Source organism: Euprymna scolopes, chromosome 2, assembly GCF_053919585.1.
Source record: "Euprymna scolopes isolate OS-2025 chromosome 2, ASM5391958v1, whole genome shotgun sequence".
NCBI classification, from domain to species: Eukaryota; Metazoa; Mollusca; class Cephalopoda; order Sepiida; family Sepiolidae; genus Euprymna; species Euprymna scolopes.
Genome location: NC_136483.1, coordinates 104,120,235 through 104,143,981, shown reverse-complemented (window position 1 = coordinate 104,143,981; position 23,747 = coordinate 104,120,235). Strand labels below are relative to the sequence as shown.

Sequence of the window (23,747 nt, the reverse complement as noted above, 5' to 3'; positions counted from 1 at the left end):
AGGTACATCTCCAGACTTATTGCATTTCGTTTTTATCTTAACTGATACAACCGCGTGATCAGAAGATCCCAGAGGAGACAGAATGGAACTTGAACATAGCTCACGGGAAGTTGTGAGAAAAAGGTCTAGAAGGCTAGCATACTGACCAGAAGTATCAGGCACTTGGGTGGGTTTGTGGACAATCTGGGTGAGGTCATAGGCAATGACAAAAATCCTGGCAGAACCTTCCCTCATCATCTGTCTTGTTAGAGTGGGTCAGCCATTCCGCATTGTGGACATTGAAATCACCACAAATGTGGATGTTAGCTGAAGGGTGAGCAGACAGGATGTGGTCAATTTTTTCACATATTCCATGTCCATGGCGATCTTGGGGGTCAGATTTAGATGTTTAATTAGAGTATCCTTTAATTATGAATTCGTCAAGGGAAGCGGTCAGCCTAATGCCAGTTTCACTTAGAAAGAATATGTCTGGTTTTGTCTCCTGTAATTGGGTTTCAACCTCTGGAAGGTTGGAATGTAGACCCCTGATGTTGAAGGAGACATGGTAGTAGGGGTCTACGTTGGAGGATGGGGTTCTAGGTTTACACGTGTTATTTTTTTGGAGGTATTTCATGGTGAGGATTGGGATTTGTGGAACAGGTCGACAGACTTGGTTAGAGCAGGACAGAGAGAGAAGGTAAGAGAGAAAAGGAGAGGAAGATTTTTTTAAGGAAAACGCTACATTAATTGTTCCAGCACAATTAAGAATATGTATTGGCAAGGTAAACAGAAAGCAATAAATAATGTAAGAGTTCTTGACATATATTTATGAGCAAGAGCGTTATTGCAGTTACTAGAAAAAAAATTAAGGGCTCGATCGTAGGTTTACAGGAGCTAATATTATTTTGTTTAAATATTATACATTGCTGTGTCCACTGGGGATATTATCTGTCTAGCCATCCTACATAGAGGTGAAGATCCGGCTTGTTTAGTTTCTAGAAAAATTTGTCAGTTTTGTTAGGAGCGACTAGTCCAAAATTGGAAATTTTTGAACTACTCGCTCCCAACAAAACCAAGAAATCTTTCTGAAATATATACAAGCCAAATTTTCTCTTAAATCCAGGATAACCAGGTAGATGAAAGCTGTGTATCTATAGCAGGTGCATTAATATATAATATTTAAATAAAATGGCAATTGCTATTATACAAGATGCTTTCAATAAGTTTCCAGACTTTTTGTACAGGCATTTTAAGTATCTTAGACTCTCGAAAATTCAGTATGTTATTGCTGTACATCTTATGAGATGACTGATCAATTTTTATGATTTCGGGTTCAATTGAACAGCTACAGCAGGAATTGGAATACAATATACTAAAGCCTGATTATTAGAGCTGGTGAATTTTAAAAATGCCATCTTGACATGAGAACACTTTAGAAGAATGATATGCAATAAAATTCTGTTTTAAATTGGAAAAAATAACCCCAAAACGTATGGAATGCTTCAGACTGCTTTTGGACCATCTTGCATGAAATGGGCTTTTTGAGTGGCATAAGAGATTTAAGGAAGACGGTAGTCTGAGGGATGAGGTGTGGGAGGAGTAAAACAGAACACTAAAGTTGATTAGTCAAATAAGGATAAGATAGACAATAAGTGCACATTTTAATGTCAGTGTAGGAACTGTACATACAATTATTTGCGAAGAACTGAAGATGTGGAAGATTTGCACGGATGCGCCAGTCCACAACTCCGTTCTTGTCACAGACTATTTGACCAAAATGGGCATCAAGATCATTCGTCCTTCTCTCCCTATAGTCCAGACCTTGCTCCTTGTGACTTTTGGTTATTCCCTAGGCTCAAGGAAAACCTTAGAGGCTGTCGTTATGAGACAATTAAGGAGATGAAAGAGGCTGTGACGAGGGTCATGGACACGCTCTCACAAGAGGACTTCCATAGAGCTTTCCAGTAGTTGTTGGAACGGTACAAGTGCATTGGAGCTAAAAGAGATTACACAATGAAAGTGCCCATATAAAAAGGTCTGGAAACTTATTGAAGACACCTGGTACATATCTACTATTATATAAAAGGAACTTTGTGTGTGAGTTTGTTCGCTATGAACTCGGAAACAGCTGGGGTGATTTTTTTTTTTTTTTTTTTTTTTTTTTTTTTTTCTTTTTCAAAATTCCGATTTATCTAAAGTTAAAACTTTTATACAACCTAATATCGCAAGTGCATTTGAGAAGTTTTATCACTGCACAAGCAGAAAGGCCCAGCCTATAAAATCAACTGTAGATTTTTTTTATAAGACGGGTGTGTTCAAAATGAATGGGGTTCTTTTTATGCTTGATTTTTGTACATTTAACTCTAATCTCAAATAATTATGCTAAAATAATTTCATAAAATCAACAGTTCTTTGAAAGATGGGTGCATTCAAAATGAATGTTTCTGTTTAGAGCACACTTGAACCATGATATTTGACTTTTGCATTTTAAACTTAATGAAGCCATTATTTACAGATAATTTTATAAAATCAACTGATTCTCTACGATGCAATGTAGACTATAATGTATTGTAGACTAAGTTACTGTGGGGAGGCATGTGAAGCTTCCTCTCTGTACACTGTAAGGGGAGGGTCCCTAATTAGAGCAGGCAATGAATCGATTTGATTACAAAAATGGGCAATTTCACAGATTTTGATAGCAATAAATGTATAGGAGATTGGAACATTTGTTGCTCTTCATTCAATCTCAGAAAACATCAGGTCTCTCTGCTAGTTTCTGTATATATATATATATATATATATATCTATACTCCCTATAAGATTTTTTTTTTCTGCCGGGTGTGTATTGATATATTAAAAACCATTTTTTTCTATTTATTTAAAAAGAAAATACAAGTGTCTTATAATATGGGTTGTGGAATTGCAGTCACTAGCAAAAGATCTAGTTTGCATATTATTTTAAATATTCATTTTAATTAATTCTCTATTAGTTTTTTCAGTTTTCTTATGGGATGATCATCCTAACTGACGTGTAATTCATGCAGATATTCTATGATTTATACTTGTGTAATATTTGCGTAAAAGTTTATAGTAAACACAAAACTCTATCCACATATATATATGCATATCTATTTTTGTTTAAAAAATTTTGCCTGCCAAACTCTTTTGTCAATTTTTGGTCTACACACATGAAACTTCATATATAAGGTATTTGAACATATGAAAAACTTTATATTTAGGTTTTTAGCCTAGGAAAATCGGTACAAAAGTGAAAATTTAAAAAAAAAAAAAAAAAAAAAAAATTGCCAGGTGAAGGTCAAACGGTGGCATTACAAATATACATTCATAACATGGTAGCTATTGGTTCCTGTTTTAATTTTTAGCCTTGCAGCAAATATATCTTCATAGCTTAGTCATTAATGACAGAGGACAAAATAAATTGTAAGCTAAGCATTTCGGTTTTGATTCTCAGTGGTGGCATGAGTCATTTTCTTTAATTTTTAAACTATTTTTAATCATTGCTATATATTGGGTCCAGTATAATAAATCTGCATTAATAAAAATATCATATTTAAGAGTATTTTACAACTGGACAATGCCGAGCGCCCTGCTAGTTTTATATATATATATATATATATATATATGAGATAATTATTTTTTCTTTCTTTTTTTTCTTTCTCATTATACTAAACTCAATTTATATAAAATTTAAAGTCTGTGTTTTCTTCAATCTTCTGCATAATCACGTTTTTTGTTCCGTTTAGTATTTTTCAATGGGTAAAACTTTACCATTTTCCAGAATGTAGTACCTCTGTTTGAAAAATTTTTTTTTTTTTTTTACCTTGTAGACATGAAAGAAACATACAATGAATTTAAGGTTTGGTTCCCTGATGAAGGATTGGATAAGACCGTCCAGCAATTGTATCAACAAACTTTAAATAAATTGGAAAAACTTCGACCGTTTGAAAAAGAATTGGTACTTTTTCTTTTTTCTTTTTATCCTCTTTTTTTTAATTTTTTTTTTTTAGTTTTTTGTTCTTTTTATGCACTTAGAACATTTTTTTAAAGCTAATAGTTTTACTCTCTCTTATTCATTTTCCCTCTCGCTTGCAGTTATGTCCCCCCTCCAGTCCTCTCCTTACCATTCACCTCCTCTCATTTCACTTGTGTTTTACATCCTATGCAGTTATCCTCTCCTTTGCTCATGAACACCCAATCATACGAGTCACTTGAACCTTTTTAAAAATTAATTTATTTTTCTGTTTTTATCTTAGGATTCTGCTGATGAATACATGGCCAAGATGGAAGCGTACTATAAATACATCGAGTATGAACTCAGTCAAGGGGACCCAGCTCGTATCCGATGCTTGTATGAACGAGCGATCACATTTGGTTGTTTAGATGCTGAGCTTTGGCTTCAATATACTCGCTACTTGGTAAGTCTCTGCAGACAATTATTATAATCTACTAAATTTTCAAATGGATAGTTAAGCCACAAAAAAAGACATTTTTTTTTTTTTTTAGGTCGGACTATCCTTTTAATAATTTTTAAAAATGTAATTATTACAGCATTGTTTGGTGATTAAATTATGAAGTGAACCAAAGGTTTTTTATAAAATGATAACTCATTATTAAGATAATCTTGCTGTAATCTCTATTTGTAAAATTATTGAATGTAAATAGCTTCCAAAACTTTCCATCTTTTTAATGTGACATTTGCTAAGAATTTAAAAGGTTTGCTTCAATGATTTTTATAGTCGTCAGTTTGAATGTTTCCAAATTCCTTTCAAGTTTCGAAGGTTAATAAAATTTCTTTTTCTATTAAAAAATGAAAACGGCTAACTGGTTTATAAATAAGTAGATTTGGTGGATTTAATTTTGTACTTTTGTTTTTTTTTTTTTTTTTTTTAAACTAGATTTAAGATGAAGTTGTTTTTAGTGTTTTAAACTATTGCATCTTTGCAATAAATATTTGATTAATAGTAAATAAGAAAATTTAATATGTAATAATTAAAGTTATGTTGACACGAGAAGTACATAATTTTATTAATGTAAAGATTTGATTATTCTAATTTACGTTCTGAATTTTTTTTTTTTTTTTCTTTTTTTAGACCTTCAGATGTATTTTGTCGAATTTTGGAATCTTACTGGGAATCTGCACAGAATTTTGAACGGAACACTTAATCCACAAGGGTTGCATGTTTTTATTCCATCAGCTATGACCAGGTAGAAATCGTGAATAATTTGCAATTGTATTTGTTGTATTATCCACAAGGACCTGTGGCATAACAGATAAAGTACAGGGTAAATTCAATTGTGGCATTTTTTGGGGGATGTTTAAGGTTCAATCCTCAGTTCGGCCGATACAAAAAATACAATTACGAAGTACTTAAAACTTCTACATGTTCATGGCTGATGGAAAAAGAGCAAGCTACCCTTCCGTTTAAAATTCTGTATATATTCTCAAGTTCTCCAGTCCACCTGGAGAAGGTCGGAAGTTACATTGACCAAAATGTTGAGGAAATAATTCTCAAGATTGAACGGTAGTCTGAATAATCCACATTCTGTAACTTAAAAAAAAATCTATTTCTGAAATTTTTTTTTGCAGGACACAAAACTTCCAATAAAGAAAGTAGTATTGTCCACGTATGAACGCTCAGTTAGAAATTGTCCTTGGAAAGCGGAACTTTGGGGTCGTTATATTCTGGCATTAGAAAGACATAAAGAATCCGATGATAAAGTTACAGGTAAATCATTTATGCATTATCTATTTTAGTGTTGTGGTTTTAAAAGAAATAAAAAAAACAAAAACAAGTCTCGCACACACACACACACACACATGTGTGACTTATTTCACTGAAACCCTAACCCACTACCTCCGTCTTTTTGAGGATGCAGAGGACATAGCAATAGTGTGGTGGATTTGTAGTGATTTGATGACAATTCTGATTCCTTGCTATTGAAGGTGCTCAAATTGGATTCAGCTCTGCATTGCAACTACCAAAGATGGGGTTGTTGAACAAAGCTGTGGTTGGATAACCAGATGTACATACATCTCAACTGAGGGTAAGTGAGGAAAAAGCAGGCTGAGAAAGGCTTGGTACGTTTAAATCAATGTAAATGAGTTTCATGGAGGAAATTTCTTCATGCTGCCATGCCTTCTGTGCAATTCTCATCTTTTGTGGAAGAGACACATTCAACGAAGAAAAATCCTCAATTTATTAATCTAAGATGTTTGAAATATCTGTGGTTGTAAAGTATACGGTTATAGATAACATCTCTAAACTCCAATTCTAATTGATTCTTTGTGTGGTATTATGTGGTATTATGGCCCATTTTTTTTTGCCGGGTCTCAAAATATGGAAGCTGATTTAACAAAAATAATCCAAATAAAAGTGGATTTTCGTAGCTTACATTAGGGGTGGCCAAACTGCGGGCCACATGCAGCCCGCCAAAGGAATTCATGCGGCCCTCCAAGTACTGAATATTAAATTGTGGTTTTCTCATAGCTGTGCGGACTGCCGGATACAAGTACAGGCAGATCCTTGCAAAAAATGAAAATTTGGAGATGAAAAAATACCTTCGTTAACAATCTAACTAAATTTCTGAAGAAAGAAATAAAGTAAAAGAAAACGGAGAAACCTTACGAATTACACATTAAAAAAATGACTGTTTTATGGGGACGGGTAAGTTTACACTTGGTTCCCAGCTAGACTGCCAGGCATAGCTTTATCGGATCCTTTTTGATTTGCCGTGCCCGAAACTTTTGCCTGGCCGAAAACAGGCAATAAATTATTTTGATATACTAAAAATATTGTGGGGACCATAAAATCTGGCGCTTGTAGTCTGGGGTACAGCCGACCGACTGGTCAAGTCTTAGCGAACTCTCTCTCCCATCTCCGTTACTCCTAAAAGACACTAAAATTTCCATATGATATTTAGAATTTCCAAAAAAAGGACATCTTATAAATTCATTGCCAAGCATTTTAGTAAGTTAAAATATTGACTAATTATTTTGTTTACATCTGTAATTATGCTAATTTGTTACAAAACTTTAGTAAATTTAAATTCCCATTATGTAATTTCGTAAGTCAAACTTTTTAGAATATCAATGAGGGTTTTATACAAATTCAAGCAAAATATTTAAAAAAATGTAATCAATATTGACCCTTTTTGTCAAATATTTACTTGTTCAAAATATCTTGATTCAAATAATATCTAAAATTTAAAATTTTACAGGACGCCTGCATATATATATATATATATATATATATATATATATATTAGTCAATTTTGTACATTTATTACTGATTAAAATAAATTAACTGATTTATAAAATATTTATTAAAACACACTTTTAATCTTGTTTTCCATTTTTCTATAAATGACTAAAAATTAATTCAATATATGCAAAAAGTTTATAAATGGTAAAATTTTGTGGGTGTTTAAAAAAAATTGCAAACGTGTATGAATACCAATTGAATCTTCGATTTGTTTCATGCGGTTTCTAATTTTTTTGTTATGTTTGCGATAACTATATTTTAAAGTACTCATTTTACTTTTTTAATATTTTCGTAAATTGTATCAACATTATGGTAAATATGGATAAGCACGCTATGTTTTTCGGTTGTCACAAAAATGGAACAGAACTTCTAATTTTGTTCTGGTTTACTGATTTTTTGTTAAAAACTACGAATGCGTGAAATAAGTCAATTTTAATAGAAAAAACAAATTCATCGAAAAAATATATAAAAAAAAACAAATAATTTAAAATAAATTTATAAATTCTATCGTTTCATGTTAATACCAATCAAAAATGGCTTCATTTCTTGTTAATTTAACAAATATCAATGATTTAAAATAAATTTATAAATTCCATTTTCATGTTAATAATAAAAAAAAAATATTATTCCTGTTAAAATTAAAAACAAATTTTATTTTTTTGTTTAAAAATTGGGGGTTGTATTACTGTACCACATAGATTCGAAAAAGTTGTCAAAAAACAAATATATAACAAATAAATGTTATCAAAGGCAAGATAAGTTACTTTTCTACCTAACTGGATATGTTTTCAGTGTTTTTATTTAATGTAACATGTTTATTCATCTCGAAAAACACAGTGTTTACCGATGTATTGGAAAATTAAAAATGACGCCCGATTTTCTCTTTGACACCGTGGGTTTTTAACAGTATTTTGTTTAATTTTTTATTTTTAACTCCTTTTCCCAAACTTACCGTGTCAGTCGGGCGCCATTTTTAATTTTCCAATACATCGGTAAACACTGTTTTTCGAGCTGAATAAACGTGTTACATTAAATACAAACACTAAAAACATATCCAGTTCGGTAGACAAGTAACTTACCTTGCCTTTGATAACATTTATTTGTTATATATTTGTTTTTTTTGTTTGTTTTTTTTTTGTTTTTTTTTTGACAACTTTTTCGAATCTGTGTACAGTAATACAAACCCCAAAAATGTTTGTTTCCTATAATTTTTTGTTTATAATTCTTGTTTCTGAAAATAAAATCACAATAGTTGTTCCTATTTACAATGCCCCCCCCCCCGGGACAGTTAGACAGCAGGGTCGTTTTTTAACGTGGAGAAAAGGAACAAAAATAAAAATTGTCTCAGTTGTGAAGGATTTTTCCTTCACTGACAGAGAACAAGAAATTGAAGTGCAGCATCTGAAGAACAGATACACTTTGATCTTGTCCCGAAGGCCAAGTAAAAACATTGTCTTTTAGTTATCTGTGAATAAATTCAAACATTGATTGATATTCATTTTCTTATTTTCGTACGATTCCTTGGTCGCGTGTTCAATTAGAAAATTATTTTTAGCACTGGAACGAAATTAGAAGTTCCGTAGGCCCCTCCAAAATTCACCACAGAATTACCCCCCTATATGTAACACGATGTAACTTTATTATAAATTAATATTATCAATATAACTTCTGTATCATTTAAAAGAAGGGCAGAATAAACTAGTAATAATTAAAAAAAAAATTTTCATTGTACGAAAATAATGAAATTGCGAGACGAAAATCGTGTTTACATAATTGGCGCTTAAAATAATGGTTCCCCATAGTAAGCATTGAAAACATATCCGTTTAACAAATCTAACAAAAATCAACTAATGGTCAGATTGTCGTGAAATTTTCGATTCTTATCCATTTTTGAATTGACAAAAGCTTTGAAATTACAGAAGAATTGCTATCCATGGAGTCTCTCAAAGACACAGCCACTGGAAACGATTTATACAACAGTATCATTAGCAGTCTAATCAGGTTGAGGTTAAGCCTGGATAAACTGGCAAGGATTACAACTGATGGCGCTCCTTCATTCAGAGGCAAACACTGTGGCCTTTGTGACCTTGATGAATAAAAAAAATCAAAGAAGATTTTCCATCGCACAGTGTGTTGTCTTTTTACTGCATCATACATCAAGAAAGCCTGTGTAAATCATCTTAGAAACTCAAACATGTTACGGATCCAGTAGTGCGTGCATGGAACTTATGAGCACGGGGACTGAAACACAGGCAGTTCCAATGTTTCTTGTAAGATATCAAGGCAGATTTTACTGATGTGCTGTATCCCACAAATATCCGATGGTTAAGTATGGGGGAAGTACTGAAGAGAATATGGGATGTTAAAGCAGAGGTTGTCATGTTTTTTAATATGAAAGAAATTCCTTGTGACTTTTTAAAAGAAATGAAGTGTGACAAATGGGTTTGTGATTTTGCATTTGCTGTAGACATATTGCAAAAGCTGAGTGAGTTAAATACAAAACTATAATGCAAAAGTGTATTTGCTCATGAATTGTATGTTGAAGTGAAAGCGTTTCAATTGAAACTTAAACTTTTTGCCAAGCAGCTTAAAGAGCAAAACTGTTCATTTTCCTCTGTTGAAAACACGAGCTGTTACACAAGCATTATCAGACAAATACAGTTCCCAGTTGATGGCTCTAAAAGAGGAATTTATCAGAAGATTTGCTGATTTCAAGGCAATTGAAGGACAATTTGATTTGCTCAGCTCACCTTTTGCATGTGACGTTGAAACAGCTGCTGAAGAACTACAGGTAGATCTTATTGATTTGCAAGCCGACAACTCTTTAAAAAGGCTCTTTGAAAATAAACCACTAGTCGAATTTTATGCATCTCTGCACCCAAAAAAGTTTAAAAATCTGAAAAATCTTACAAGGAAGATGTTTGTGTTATTTGCTTCAACTTACATATGTGAGCAGACTTTTCCATATTGAAAATTAACAAGTCAAAGAACAGATCACTTCTCACAGACATAAATCTTCAGTTAGTGTTAAGAATCAGTACAAGCAACTTGACACCTAATTTCAACAAACTGGCAAATGATTGCAGTCAGTTGCATCATTCTCACTGAGTTATGTTGATCCTTCTGTTGCTCAGTTGCTGAGCTATTATGTTTTTCAAATAAATATATTTCATATGAAGTCACTGTTTTAAAATATCAATAGAAATATGTTTTCCTCTTAAAATTGAGTTACTTTATTTTTAAATAAATGTGCTTCATGTGACGGTTCTTTTTTAATATATTAATTCATTTTTGTTCATTGAGTTACTTTATATGTGTATCTTTTAAAGATTTTATTCTAAAATATTAAGACATTTTTTAATCTCTTTAAACAGAGTTACTTAAGAATTGCTTTAATTCTTCAAACAAGGTTATTTGTTTTTCAAATGTGTTTCATGTGAAGCTCATACTTAAAAATACATATTAATAAAATTGTTTTCTTTTAAAGTTTAAAGTTACTGTATCTTTCAAATAAATGTGTTTTCTGGGAATCTTCTATAGTACTTTAAAATACTAATAAATGAAAATTATATTTTTTCTCTGAAATCCTTTTATTTTGTCTTTTTTAAATATCAATTATATTGGAAAATATACTATGCGGCCCAGTAAAATTTAGAATTTTTTAATGCGGCCCTTGCACTGAAAAGTTTGTCCACCCTTGGCTTACATTTTTTTTTTTCTCTTAGTGCAGTCGGCTCTCCAGTTACCTTCTAGAGTTAGCAACATGCAGAATATCTTCTTGCCTCGATCATCGGCTATTGCCCCCCCCCTCCTTGATTCTCTTGTGATTCATTCTGAAAATTGCTTTTTTCTTGACGCATTCCTCAACTCAATGTAATTTAAATAACAAATAGTAAATCTTTATTTCCATTTTCTTCCCAACCTTAAACTCAATCATGTTCTAGAAAGCTAAAAAGCAAAAACGATTTTCATCTACAAAAGTCCTGGATATGACCTTAAACTATATCCAGTGGTGAGGCCCCAGCTTGCGGGCTTTGGGGAGTGTGGAACCACCCTTTAATTGCCATTGCTCCTAGGTCCACTCTGACTCGGAGTGGTAGTACCTGTTAGGGTCCCAATTATGGGTTAAATAGAAACCGACTTGAAAACAACAAATATATTTTATTAAAAAACTTTTATTCCGAATCTTTGGATTCTGCATTAAATAACCTGAAAATGGTTGATATGCTGTAAAACAACCAACCAACTGCTACGAATAAATATTTGAACATATAAAGAACTTGAAACATAAAAGCTATTACCAAAATCACCGGCTTCTGTATTAAATCTGAAAAAGGGTTGATATGCCATAAAATAACCAAACGAAATCCCAACCTTGAAATTATCAAAACAACTGCAATCACATTACAAATATCATCTTTGGACTACATCTCGTTAACCCATTTTGTATTATTCTATATTACATCTAGATTATAATTCTTAACTATCCTGCTTCTCCGATCATCCTGGGTGATTTTTTTTTATTTACATTAAACAAAAAAAAATTAGAATTATATCTAAAAAAAAAATGATCAGTATTCATTAAAAGTCCTGTTTTAGTTCATCATGATTGTTTAGTGTGATTCTATTTTGTCAGTTATTCTTTAGATGATTTTGATCATTTTTTTTTTTTTTCATCCATTTAAAATGTCTATTTTTTTTCAGAGATTTATGACAGAGCAATAAATTCCGGTTTCACAGAACCTACAGATTTTCTACACGTCTACACAGTATTTTGTGATTACAAACGTCGAAGAATCAATTGGGATGAGGGTAAGTGTGTACATTGCATAAACCATCTCATTTAATGGTTTTATTTCCATAATTAAAAAATAAAACTACAAGGCAAGGAATTTGAGGTTGTAAATTTAAGTTTTTTTTATTTTTGCATTTGGTTTGTTTGCCTTTTCGATTTGCACAGGTGACATTTTGAGTATTTGTAAATGTTTTCTAATATTAGTCTTTGAAGAGCTTTATAAAAGTTATTTTTAAAAATAAATGAACAATTACCCACTTTTCTAGTGACCATCCTGTATATATGATCTGACCTACATTTTATGTTATTAAATGAGAAATCCTTTTGAGTTAAAATTTATTTAGTATTGCACTTATAATCTTAACGAGTCCATAAAAGTCTCCAATCTAATAGGTCCTGGATAATCTAGATAATCCGCACTCCTTTTAGAAATTTAGAAACATAATATCAGACGCCTCATTTTTAAAGTCTTACAATGTTCAGACTTTTGATATTTCGGAGATAAAAAAGAAATCTGATTTTGACTAGTAGCATTCTCCTACTTCTTCCAAAACCTTTGATACCCTGATTATGACTTTGCCAGAAAACTTGAGAAATAATTAACTATTAATTCGAATATATTTCCAATCAGTATTTTACAACCACAGATATTTCCAATATTGATTTTTAAATCAATTCTCCAGTTAATGGATATATTTTTTTCTATCTTCAGAGCATACAGAAGAGCTTGCCAGTTTCAGGGCCACCATTCAAAGAGCTATTCACAGCCTAAAGACTTGTAAGTAGACAATAAATACAACGTTCGAAGAAGACTGGCATGTAAACATATTCTTGAGACTGGAATTTAACATGAAGCTCAATAATATATTTATGATTTGAGAAATGAATAATTTTGTGTATCTCTTTTATGTCACATGACAAACCATTTTATGTCACATGACAAACCATTTTAATTGTTTATTAATCATTGTAAAGACTAGCAGAGGTTGGGAGAGGGGCTATAAAAATTTCACAGCTAATTAAATTAACTTGTTTTTTATTATATTATCGACTTTTCCTATTAGATTTACCAAGCATTGCTTGACATGCAATATTATCAACATAAGCATTAATGCTTGGCATGCAATATTTTCAACATAAGCATTAATATTATTTAATTAATTAGAATTCATTATTCATCATTTAGTATGATTTATTCATTTATTTATTGCGAACTATTATCCTCATCTTTATTAGTTGTTGTTTCACGACGTTTCAGCCAACTATTCCTCTGGCCTTCGTCAGGTGGTTACTGCGACGGGATATGAACTCCGAATCTCCTAACTGCATCCTCAGCAGTTACTGCCTTCCATAGCTGCTGTCATCTCGTCATATTTTGGCCAACTAATCCTCTGGCTGGCTTTGGGTAGGATTAAAACCACTATCTTCAGACAATGTTTACCTGGAACCGTAACTACTTGACAAAGGCTGAAGGAATAGTTGGCTGAAACGTCATGAAACAACAATTAAAAAGATGAGGATAATAGTCTGCAATAAATAAAATCAATAAGCATTAATATTCGGAAGGTATGAATCCCTTTATTCTATTGTTCTAATAATTTTCTTAAAGCAAAACAATCTTTTCTTTTTCTCCCCCCCCCCCATCCCCCCCAACCATCGCATGACCATGTACTTTTCCAAAACGGAATTTATTTGAACGTTCCCAAACTCTGGGATACGTTTCTCAACAGTTAATTATCACTGTCCAATAAGCTTAGACGACCTGCGCTAATTACAAGGGCCAGATGGATCATTTGTGATCAGAATTTTCTATTCACACGATGAGAAAAACAATTCTTTTTGCTCTCAACAAATTTTACCTTTTTCTCTAATTTTTTTTTTTTTTTTTTCCTCAATCTTTGCATTAACCCTTTTCACTCTGATAATATTATCACGTCCTAGTATTTTATAAATCATTTTATAAACGATTAAATTTTATTACCCCTTTTTAAATGGTGTCTTTCAGCTTTTTTACAATTTTATTTTTTTTTCCAGTCTTTGGAGATTATCGAGGAGATCCATCAACTCTTCAGCAATATTGGGCTTCAATTGAAGTAAGACTTGTTATTTTATAATTGTTCAGTAACCTCGTGTCATTAAGTCAATAGAGCAATGGCTGAATTTGTGAAGAATATCTCCTTTCAGCGAGACTAATTTGTGTGTGTGTGTGTATATATATCTATCTATATATCTATAAAAGTGAACGTGTCTGTCTGTCTGTGTCTGTCTGTCTGTGTACATTTCCCTACGCAATAACTCTGTCAATTTTTAGTCTATAGACTCGAAATTTGAAATACCGGGTACTGAGATTTGGGAAAATCGATGTGACGGGTGTCAGCCAGAAATTTGGCTATTAAGGGGTCAAATTTCAACGATTTGACTTTTAAGAACTCTACCAAACTCCTCCGACAATTTTGGGTCTAGACACTTGAAATTTTAGATATAGGTTCCTTGAACCTGGATCTAACTTAATAAAGTGATTTGAGCCCGAAACTATAAATTTTAAGGGGTCATAATAGGGGTCAAAGTTTTAAAAAATTAACCTTTTTTTTTTTTTTTTTTTTTTGCTTTTTTTTGCACAGCATACACCTCCAAACACCCGAGCAATGCCGGGCACCCCTGCTAGTATATATATATATATATACTGAACAAATGATTAATAAAACATGTTAAAAGACATCTTGAAAGAGAGTTAAAAACATATTTAATTTTAAAAAGGAAGCACAAGATAAGTGGATAGTCCTTAATCCGCAGAGTTTCGAAGAAATACTCTCCTTCTCATCAGAGGGCAGGAATTAGCAAAATGCGGGATCGGATTTTGCATGTAAAAGTATTTAATGAAACTACAAGTAAGTCACAGATCTTACTTGGTTAAAAAAAGGGTAAGGTAAGGGGAATAGGAGGTAAAAGAAAAATGATAAAAAGATTTCACATGAATGGATAGTCCGGTGAAGGGTAAAAAATCCAAGAATGGTAAAATCCAAACACGGTCGAATTAAAAATTTCCAATCCAACAGGTAAGTTCCAAATGGTCCAAAAGGCAGAATTCCTTGGAAAAAAAACCACAAATGGAATGAGTTCCAAATCATTAAAAGAAAAGTTCAAATGTGCACAGAAAAAGCACTGGAGAGAATATTTAAAACACGTCTGCCAAGGCCGGAGGAATCAAGTAAATTTGTTGAGCTTATATATATATATATATATATGTATATATATATATATATATATATATATATATAGTATTTTAAGAAGGCTAGAACAATGCAGGAATGTACAGTTGTGAAGATAAATGTATGAATAATAAATTCAATATTTATTTATTAATTTTTTATTTATTATATATATATTTTTTTCATATATATTTATTCATTTATCTACCTGAATTTTAACTGTGGGTGGTATTTAATTCCAAAGGTCCTTTTGAGTAATAATCCATTGTCTGGAGAAATGAATCCTCTCTCTCTAGGATGTAAATTGCAAAATGGCTGTTTTATTTAGATTTATATCCAAACGCTCAAATATATATATGTATATGTCACATCAGTGCTTGATTGTAAGTTCTACATAAGTTAAGCCGTTAAACAAACACACAAGTTAATATTTTATGTAAATACTATATATTGGAAATGCTTGGGTTTCATATTTTTAGTCATTCCTAACTTTTTTTTTTCTTCAAAAAGATTTGTCTTTGGACATTAATTGCTTTTGGATTATGCAGCGGTTTTAATGCCCAACGAGGCCAAATTTTTCTAGCAAGAAAAATAAATTATTTTCTTAAATCCAAGATGACCAGATTGATGAAACCTAGGTATTTCTAACAAACGGTATGTATGTTTAAATCAAACGTCTGTGTTTGTATATGTAAGCTGTTAGCATGCGTATGTATAAGAAAAATTAATAAAAACTAACATAGAGATGAAAATCAAATATAACAAAGAGCACAATACTTGTGCATATGTAATATCTATTTATATCTTGGATATGACATTAAACTGCACTGTATGGCCCCAATTTCCAACCATGGGGTCACCTTTCAGCTTCAATTTCTCCTCTCTATACTCTGACTCAGAATGTTTTTTTTTTTCTGTCAGTCCCATCTCTCTATTAAATAGAATCTATAGAATTTTTTTTTTTTTTTTTTTTTTTTCAGCGCACAGGCAACAAAAAGTTGATTGTCACGTACTTTCTTTTCTTTTTGAAATGGTTGTAGGGGTATAGATGTTGCCCACAGTGTAAATGCTCAATATCCATAGTATAGTACATGTGTCTAAACTGAACTTCATGTCGACCCCACTCCCGGCAATGCTGGGTGTCCATGCTAGTTATAAATAAAAATCAGTTTTATTGTATTTTGTCAATCTGCCATTCATTATTACTTGGTTAATTGACAGACTGACTTATCTCCGCCTGCTTTACATGATTTCTGCTCTCATTAATGGCAGATCAGCAAAATATGATAAAACTGATTTTTACTTTTAATTAAAATTCTACTTTTCTAATTTTTTTCTGTAAGTACCTATTTTTACCTGATACACAAGTTTACCATCAAGTTTTCCTCTTTATTTCGAACTGCAATTTCTCACCTCTACCACAAACTGTATAATTATTAAAAAATGTTTCTATTCGCAATCATCTGGGCTGGAATAAATAGTTTTTAAAATAAACTGTAGAGGAGTACACTATTATATTGCCAATAATATGGTACAGCAATAACAAATTAAAATTGACTAGTCAAAAACTATTTGATTTGTTAGCTAAAATACTATTTGGGTTCGATTTGACAATATAAATTGTGATATTAGATATATTGTACGAATTTTGTCCTTTAACAATGGGTAAAACAAGTTGGTTCTTGAACAGTTTAGTCAAGACATTAAAAAATGAAAATATCAAAAAAGGTTATATTGTACGTATCCATTTTGAACTGAAGATCTCAAAAAAAAATTTCATTTAATTTGATCGAGTAGTTTTTTTATTTTACAGCGGAAAAACACATTTTTATGAGAGCGCGTTGAAGTCAGCCATTATGAAATTTGCTAAACATGCCACAGGGAGATAACTCCATGTAAAGCGCTGATACTCCCTCCCCGTCTTTAATTCTAGCTTTTCTACCTAAAAATCAAACCTCTTGCTTGGTATCATAACAAATTGTTTTTTCGCTGTAAAACAAAAACTACTTGATGAAATTAAGTGAATTTTTTTTCCGGAGAACTTTGTTTCATAACAGATACATACAATTGAAACTTTTTTTCGATATTTTCATTTTTTAATGTCTTGATTAAACTGTACAAGTACCAACAAGTTTAAAGTTTTTTAAAAGAAAGTAAAAAAAAAAAAAAAAACGTTGCTGAAGCAAACATTTTTTTACCTCCACTTAGGTTGACTTTTTTTTTTGTTCTTGATATAAAGCTTTCTTAATTCTGGTCTTTTTTTCCCCCCCGCAGGTAAAACATTGCAAAAATATTGAAAAAGCTCGGGAATTATGGAACAGTGTTATGACGCAGGGACACGGTGCAGAGGGACATATGTGGATGGAGTATTTCCAAATGGAAAAGTAAGATTCCATCTTTTTTTCAGTTTCTTTTTCAAGAAATGAACCCCCCCCCCCCCCCAACAAAAGGAGGGTAAACCTGTAAATTCACCCTTGTACGTTTGTCTGTCCGCACTTTTTTCAGTAACTACACCTTGGAATTTTTTTACATTTTGCACAAACATTAAACCTGATATGAGATTTTCCGGGAAAACTCCGGTTGCCCACTCGGGTGCCTTTCGGGTTAATATGGCTAAAATTGACACTTTTGTGCTTATTAAGAAAAGATTGATCCATGGATTTTTATAAAACTTTCTGAAAAGTTATAACTGATTTCTATATAATTTTGTTTGTCTATACTTTGTGATAACTCTTGGGTGTGCCCCAGGGACTCTTTTAGAGCTAATTAAAAACACTCCGTTTTTGGGATTATTTTCCCATATTTGTCCAAAATTTTCTGTATATGTCTATTTAGCAGTTTTGTATGGTGTTGAACTTAAATATGTTAAGGTCTTGGGGACTTTTGGGACTAAATGGAAGGGGGGGGGCAAATAATGGACTTAGTCATTTCTTTTTTTTTTTTTGCATGGTACAGAACTAAAATTTATATATGTTATGGTTTAAAACTATCGTTTGTTCATTTTCACCAGGATTTGACGTCATCTGGGGACTTTTGGGGCTAAATGAGGGGGGGGGGCAATTTTTTTATGCTTCGTTCACTGTGCACTCGTGGGGGACCATGCATGCTTCACTTGTTATGTTTTAATTTTATCATGTTCAAAGGTTTGATGTCTTTTTTTTAAAAGGTTTGTAGAGAAGTAGTCCATTTTTTAGATTGGCAATTTGTGACATCATCAGCTTGCAGTTACAAAGAGATTGTTCCGGTAGAATTATGAGAACCAGAAGAAACCAGAAATAGTGTCAGATATGACTAATAGAACAGCGGACACAACATTCACCAGATACAAATATCAATTAAAAGAAACATTTAACAAAACATTAACATTTACACTTATGTTTTTTAAAACATAAGTATCTCTCTATCTCCCTCTCTGTTTTGGACTTTCAGCGATGAGACAAATATCCGAGAATAAATACTCTATTGTAATAAGAACATTTTTAAAAAAATTAATTACATTATTTATTTAGCCAAACTGTAATTGCAGTTAATGCAATTAGTCTGTCTTTATAGGAAGACAATACACACATACACATGACTATGCTTACAAGGAACAAGATATTGATTTAAAATTAATAAATTGTTTGTAATGTTGACACCCTTCTACCTCTCTGCTTATGTAACATTATGGCTGGAACCTTGAAGTAATGGCCAGTAAACTTTGAACAAAGCAGTTGTAAATATATTTTTGTTCATGCAGATTTCATACTTATTATGACAGAGCTAATTCTCTATTATATATTATATTGTACCTAATATATAACGATTTCAAAAGTTGCTAAAAAAAAACATGACTGGAGGGGGGCATCAGCTAGAATCAAAACCAAAACATTTAGCGCTCTAGCCACGTCTCCTACCGATGTAGCTACTGGGAGACGCGTAAGAAAGATTTAATATTAAATATTATATTTCTTAGAACTGCATGCCGTCTGAACTCTTCTATTTTCCTGTTTTCCAACTGACTACAGTATGGTCATTTTCAAGTCCAACATAAACAAGTTCTTGATGAGCCATTCCCTTGAGTCATCCAATTTACCAAATTTCTACTACTAACGATTACAACATTTTCTCATTGACTACTGTTCACTCATTAACCCTTATCCTCAAGTTGCCTCCAGGCCTTGATAAGTGGTGACTCCTTTAAAAGAAAAAAAAAAAAAAAAGAAGACTTGAAGAAATGAATTGAATTTGAGCATGTGCAGAAAAAAGTACAAAATATGTGAACAATTTGTAAATGAACATTTTGCATTTCAACTTGCTGATATGTCTACATATTATTCATTCATCCATCCAAACAAAGATTTTACTCATAAAACATCTTTGGTCTGTGATTACAATTTCTTGTTAATTACAGTGTTATGTGATCAGTAGTTGAAGAGTTTATCAGTTAAATGTTTACATACAGACACCAATGCATGCATCTACTGTTTTATTTCTAGATTTAACAGTAAATCCCATATTTACCGATTTGATATGTGAAAGATGTTTTGAAAAATAATTTTGAAGATTTGTAACCAAAATAATGCCTTAAATTATTTGTTTTTGTTCATTTTTTTTTTTTCTAACTCAAACAAGGCACAGCACCACTTGGATGTAAGAGGCTACTATTTGGGACCATATCTACAGGGACACTTTGTGGAGAGTTCCGCAGAGAGATGTTGGTTCACATTACATTTAATTTATGCATATCAGTCGGAAGCAGGGAACTGGTAGAGAATTCCAAAGTCTAGCAGTTCAAGGGAAGAAACTATTTAAGTAGAAGGCTTTCCAGCATCTAGGAATCTCTACAGTGAAGGGATGGGATTTTGCTGCTTGTTGGGTTAGTCAGGGTTATTTATGTCAAGCAGGTGCATGTTTAGCGAGTTTGTTGGAGCACATTCCATTAAAATACTTGTAAAGCAGGCATAGGGATGCAGCATTTTGGCAATAGGACAAGTTAGATTTTGGTTTATAGTGGTTGGAGACTCTTTTTTGAACTCTGAGAAAGAGACTAGTGGTAGATGCACCAGACCAGACGTGACAACAATCCTTCATGCATAGATGAATGGTGGTTTTGTGGAAGTGTTCCTGCAGTAATTTCTTTTTTGATTTGTACTTTTTCCATTAAGTCAAACTGCATGTTCTGTTCTGGATCAATTATAGTTATATATTTAGAAATTAAATTCTAAAGAAACATGAAAAAAAAAATAATGGTAAAGGTGTAGTAACAGTGGATGAAAAGGTGGGAAATAAAAGTTCAAAAAATAACATTTTAGAAAATTTTTTTTTTTTTTAATCTACCTTCAGTTTTATAGTTCTGAAACTCTTTGAATGTCTTAATCTTCAAAAAAACCGCGGGAACAAAAATAAAACGCTTGCTAGTTAGAATCACGAAAAATGCCTTGTCTTTTTGAAAAGCTGACTGACTTTATTTTATATATTAGATGATGATTAAGAAATTTGTTTTCTATTTTTTATTTATTTTATTTTTTATTTCAGGGCTTATGGCAATACTAAGAATTGTCGAAAAGTTTTACAACGGTCCCTTAATTCTGTCACAGATTGGCCGCAAATGATTGTTGATGCATATCTTAGATTTGAACGTGAAGAAGGTGAGTGAACCATTTGTCTAGTTTTATTTCTGAAAGACAATGGGTTATCTTTTTGATTAAGTTTTTTTTTTGTGTGTGTGTGTATGGCCTACCATCTATATTGTTTGAATAATCGCCACCCATACTTAGTTCTAAGATCATAACAGATATTTTGACCGATTTAATTTTGCTTATATCTATGTTCATGGTCACAAAATAGCTGAGTCACACTGTTGACAATATCTTCAAGTCTGGTCATCACAGAGACTAACTAATTGGTTCATATTTGTAGCCAATGAAACCCTGTCATGAAAAATTTCAGTCTAATCAGCTAAATAGTTTTTGAATTATCAATGTTTCTATAGCATAACTTAATACTTCATATAATATGAAGACGTAAAGCCCAGATAAGATTTTGTCCCACAATTATGTTGTCGGGAAGAGGTATGTCGTCTCATAACTAACTTATGTTATAAACAGATTTTCATGTTAGTAGTAGGTAAATGCGGCATGCACAAAACTAAGTAGGATTTGATTTTTATCTTATTCAAATACAGGTGCAGCACCATCTTTGCGGACAGTTTTTTCTTTAAATAATATTGACACATGTTCTTCAAAATTGTCTGATCTATTCCCTGCTTCTGTTTCAGCTCATTTGACTAGTTGATCTAGTAGTCTTCAGCAATTTTTGTTTGGATACTTGATCGTAATATGCCTTCCTATTCCAGTAGTGTTGTTTTTTTTTTTTTTTTTTTTTTTTTTTTTTTTTTTTTTGTTAAGAACCATAGGCTTGTGGAACTCTTCCTGTTGACCGTTTTCCTCGTACCTTGGTCTTTTTCAAGACTAAAACCAATAGACATCTCTTATCTTTTCGATAATCATCTTTCCGTTCTTGTTAGCTCCTTACATAAAGTGGCTTGATGTTTTGTCTGGAGTGATTTCCATTGCAAAAACTGATAGTCGTGCAGTTATCTTCATCCATAAAAAAGTCACAAGGGACAAATTTGTTAATCCTGTTGCTGCATAAACTAGTGTACAGGGCAGCAGATGACTGTAGTACGCCATCAATTTGATTGTTTATATTACACCTGCTGCTGGTAGTCTTCCTTTGATTCTTAGGTTATGTTATTTTTGGTCAAATTTAATCCTAATTATGACTAGCACTAGGGCAACAGCATATTCTTTTCATTGGTTTGACTCTCGAGTATATATCCGACACAATCAACCGAGAACCACATCATTCTACATAAAAACATATATCAATGGATATATACCTGACAATCAAAGAAAGGAAAAGAATATGCTGTTGTCATAGCCCTACTTATGACTTCAGGGGCAAATTCAAGTGGATTAGTAGATTTATATTTATTATAGGTGTGGGTGTGTTGATGAATTATTATAAAGGTGAAATTGGGATTGTCTGGCAAAATGGTTTATCTGAGAAAACTCTGAAACCAAAGGTGTCAGAAAATCTGTTGTGCCTGTATTTTTATGAATCCTTATTTTGTTTATGTCGCTTACTTTTTTATTTTTATTTTTTGTTCTTGTGAAGGTACATTGGAAGATTACGAAGTGGCTTTGAACAAATGCACAGCTCAGTTGCAGAGGTTGCAACAAAGAAAAGCTTTGGTAAAAATCTTTTTCATTTTGAGGATATTTTAATTTTTGGTGGACTTGTACAATTCAACCCTCTCCCTTTTTATATATTTTTTCTCTTCATCTTTTTTCATCTTTTTCAGCGCATTATCAATTGGGCACTAATCTATCAAATTAATCTCCCAAGAATGCAAAAAATTCAATATTTGAAGATTCTTAGGGAGTGCTTAGTTTCTAATACAGCACTCTAATAACTCAATCCCTCATAATGGAATCAGTTGGAATATGAAGGACAAACTATTAAAAAAAAAAAAAAAAAAAAAAAAAAAAAAAAAAAAAGGTCAAATTCATTAAATTTGGCTTTTCAGGGTTGTCAGATTGGCCTTTTTTAAGGCCAAATTTATTGAATTTTGCTATTTTTTTAAAATATCACCTTGGCTTTCAAATGTTGATTGGTTCCTGAGCACCCCCTAAAATCTTTAAATCCAAAATTTTTTGCATTTGCAGGGGAGAAGGGGGTGACAATCTGGTAGATTAGCATCTAATCGATAATAATCCATTGAATTCAAAATTTTTTTTTTTTTTTTTTTTTTTTTACCTTTTTGTCGGTGTTATTATCCCATTCTCTTTTCCTTATCATAAGCCAATTGATGTAAAATTTTCTTGTCAGAATTGAATGCCTATCTTCCACCTGCATCTTCAAGAACCTCATTACCATCGTGAAATTTCTGAAATCATGTTTCTACTATCCAATCATTTGTGGACTTTTTCTCCCTTTCATACTACAAGATAGCTTATCCCCAAACTGATTATTCCAAATAAATATTGAACAAGAAGTAAATGGGTAAGTTAGCTAATACATATTAATGGTTCGAATGGGATGGAAAATGTTGTAGACGAGCGATTAAAAGTTCCACAGTGACTGGGAATTAAGAATTGTGCTAACGGAAGCCTAGGATACAAGGGGAAGTGACGTCATTTATGAAGGGAGAGAAATCTCGTAGAGAAAATAATTTTTTTTCAAAATAAAAGGATTAAACATACGAGGTGCCTTAAATTATTTCCTAGATTTTTTTGTGCAGGCATTTAAAATTGTTGTAGACTCTTGAAAATTCAGTATGTTATTGCTATACATCTTATGAGATGACTGACCAATTTTTATGATTTCAGATTCAAATGAACAGCTAAAGCAGTAATTGGAATATACCTTATCAAAGCACGATTGTCACAGCTCGTGAATTTCAAAAATGCAATCTGGATGTGAGAACACTTAAAA

General features: G+C 32.1%; 1 protein-coding gene across 1 annotated transcript in view; it reads left to right on the top strand.

Annotated features, from left to right (window-relative positions):
- LOC145293737 (spliceosome associated factor 3, U4/U6 recycling protein-like) overlaps nt 1-23,747 on the top strand; it is an 87,766-nt gene that overhangs the window by 35,240 nt on the left and 28,779 nt on the right. Inside the window, exons 6-14 of the mRNA XM_080140196.1 lie at nt 3,828-3,955; nt 4,254-4,415; nt 5,588-5,726; nt 11,967-12,074; nt 12,770-12,835; nt 14,092-14,150; nt 17,541-17,650; nt 20,784-20,896; nt 22,428-22,504. Coding sequence (XP_079996322.1) covers nt 3,828-3,955; nt 4,254-4,415; nt 5,588-5,726; nt 11,967-12,074; nt 12,770-12,835; nt 14,092-14,150; nt 17,541-17,650; nt 20,784-20,896; nt 22,428-22,504 — 962 coding nt within the window. The remainder of the gene's footprint in view (nt 1-3,827; nt 3,956-4,253; nt 4,416-5,587; nt 5,727-11,966; nt 12,075-12,769; nt 12,836-14,091; nt 14,151-17,540; nt 17,651-20,783; nt 20,897-22,427; nt 22,505-23,747) is intronic.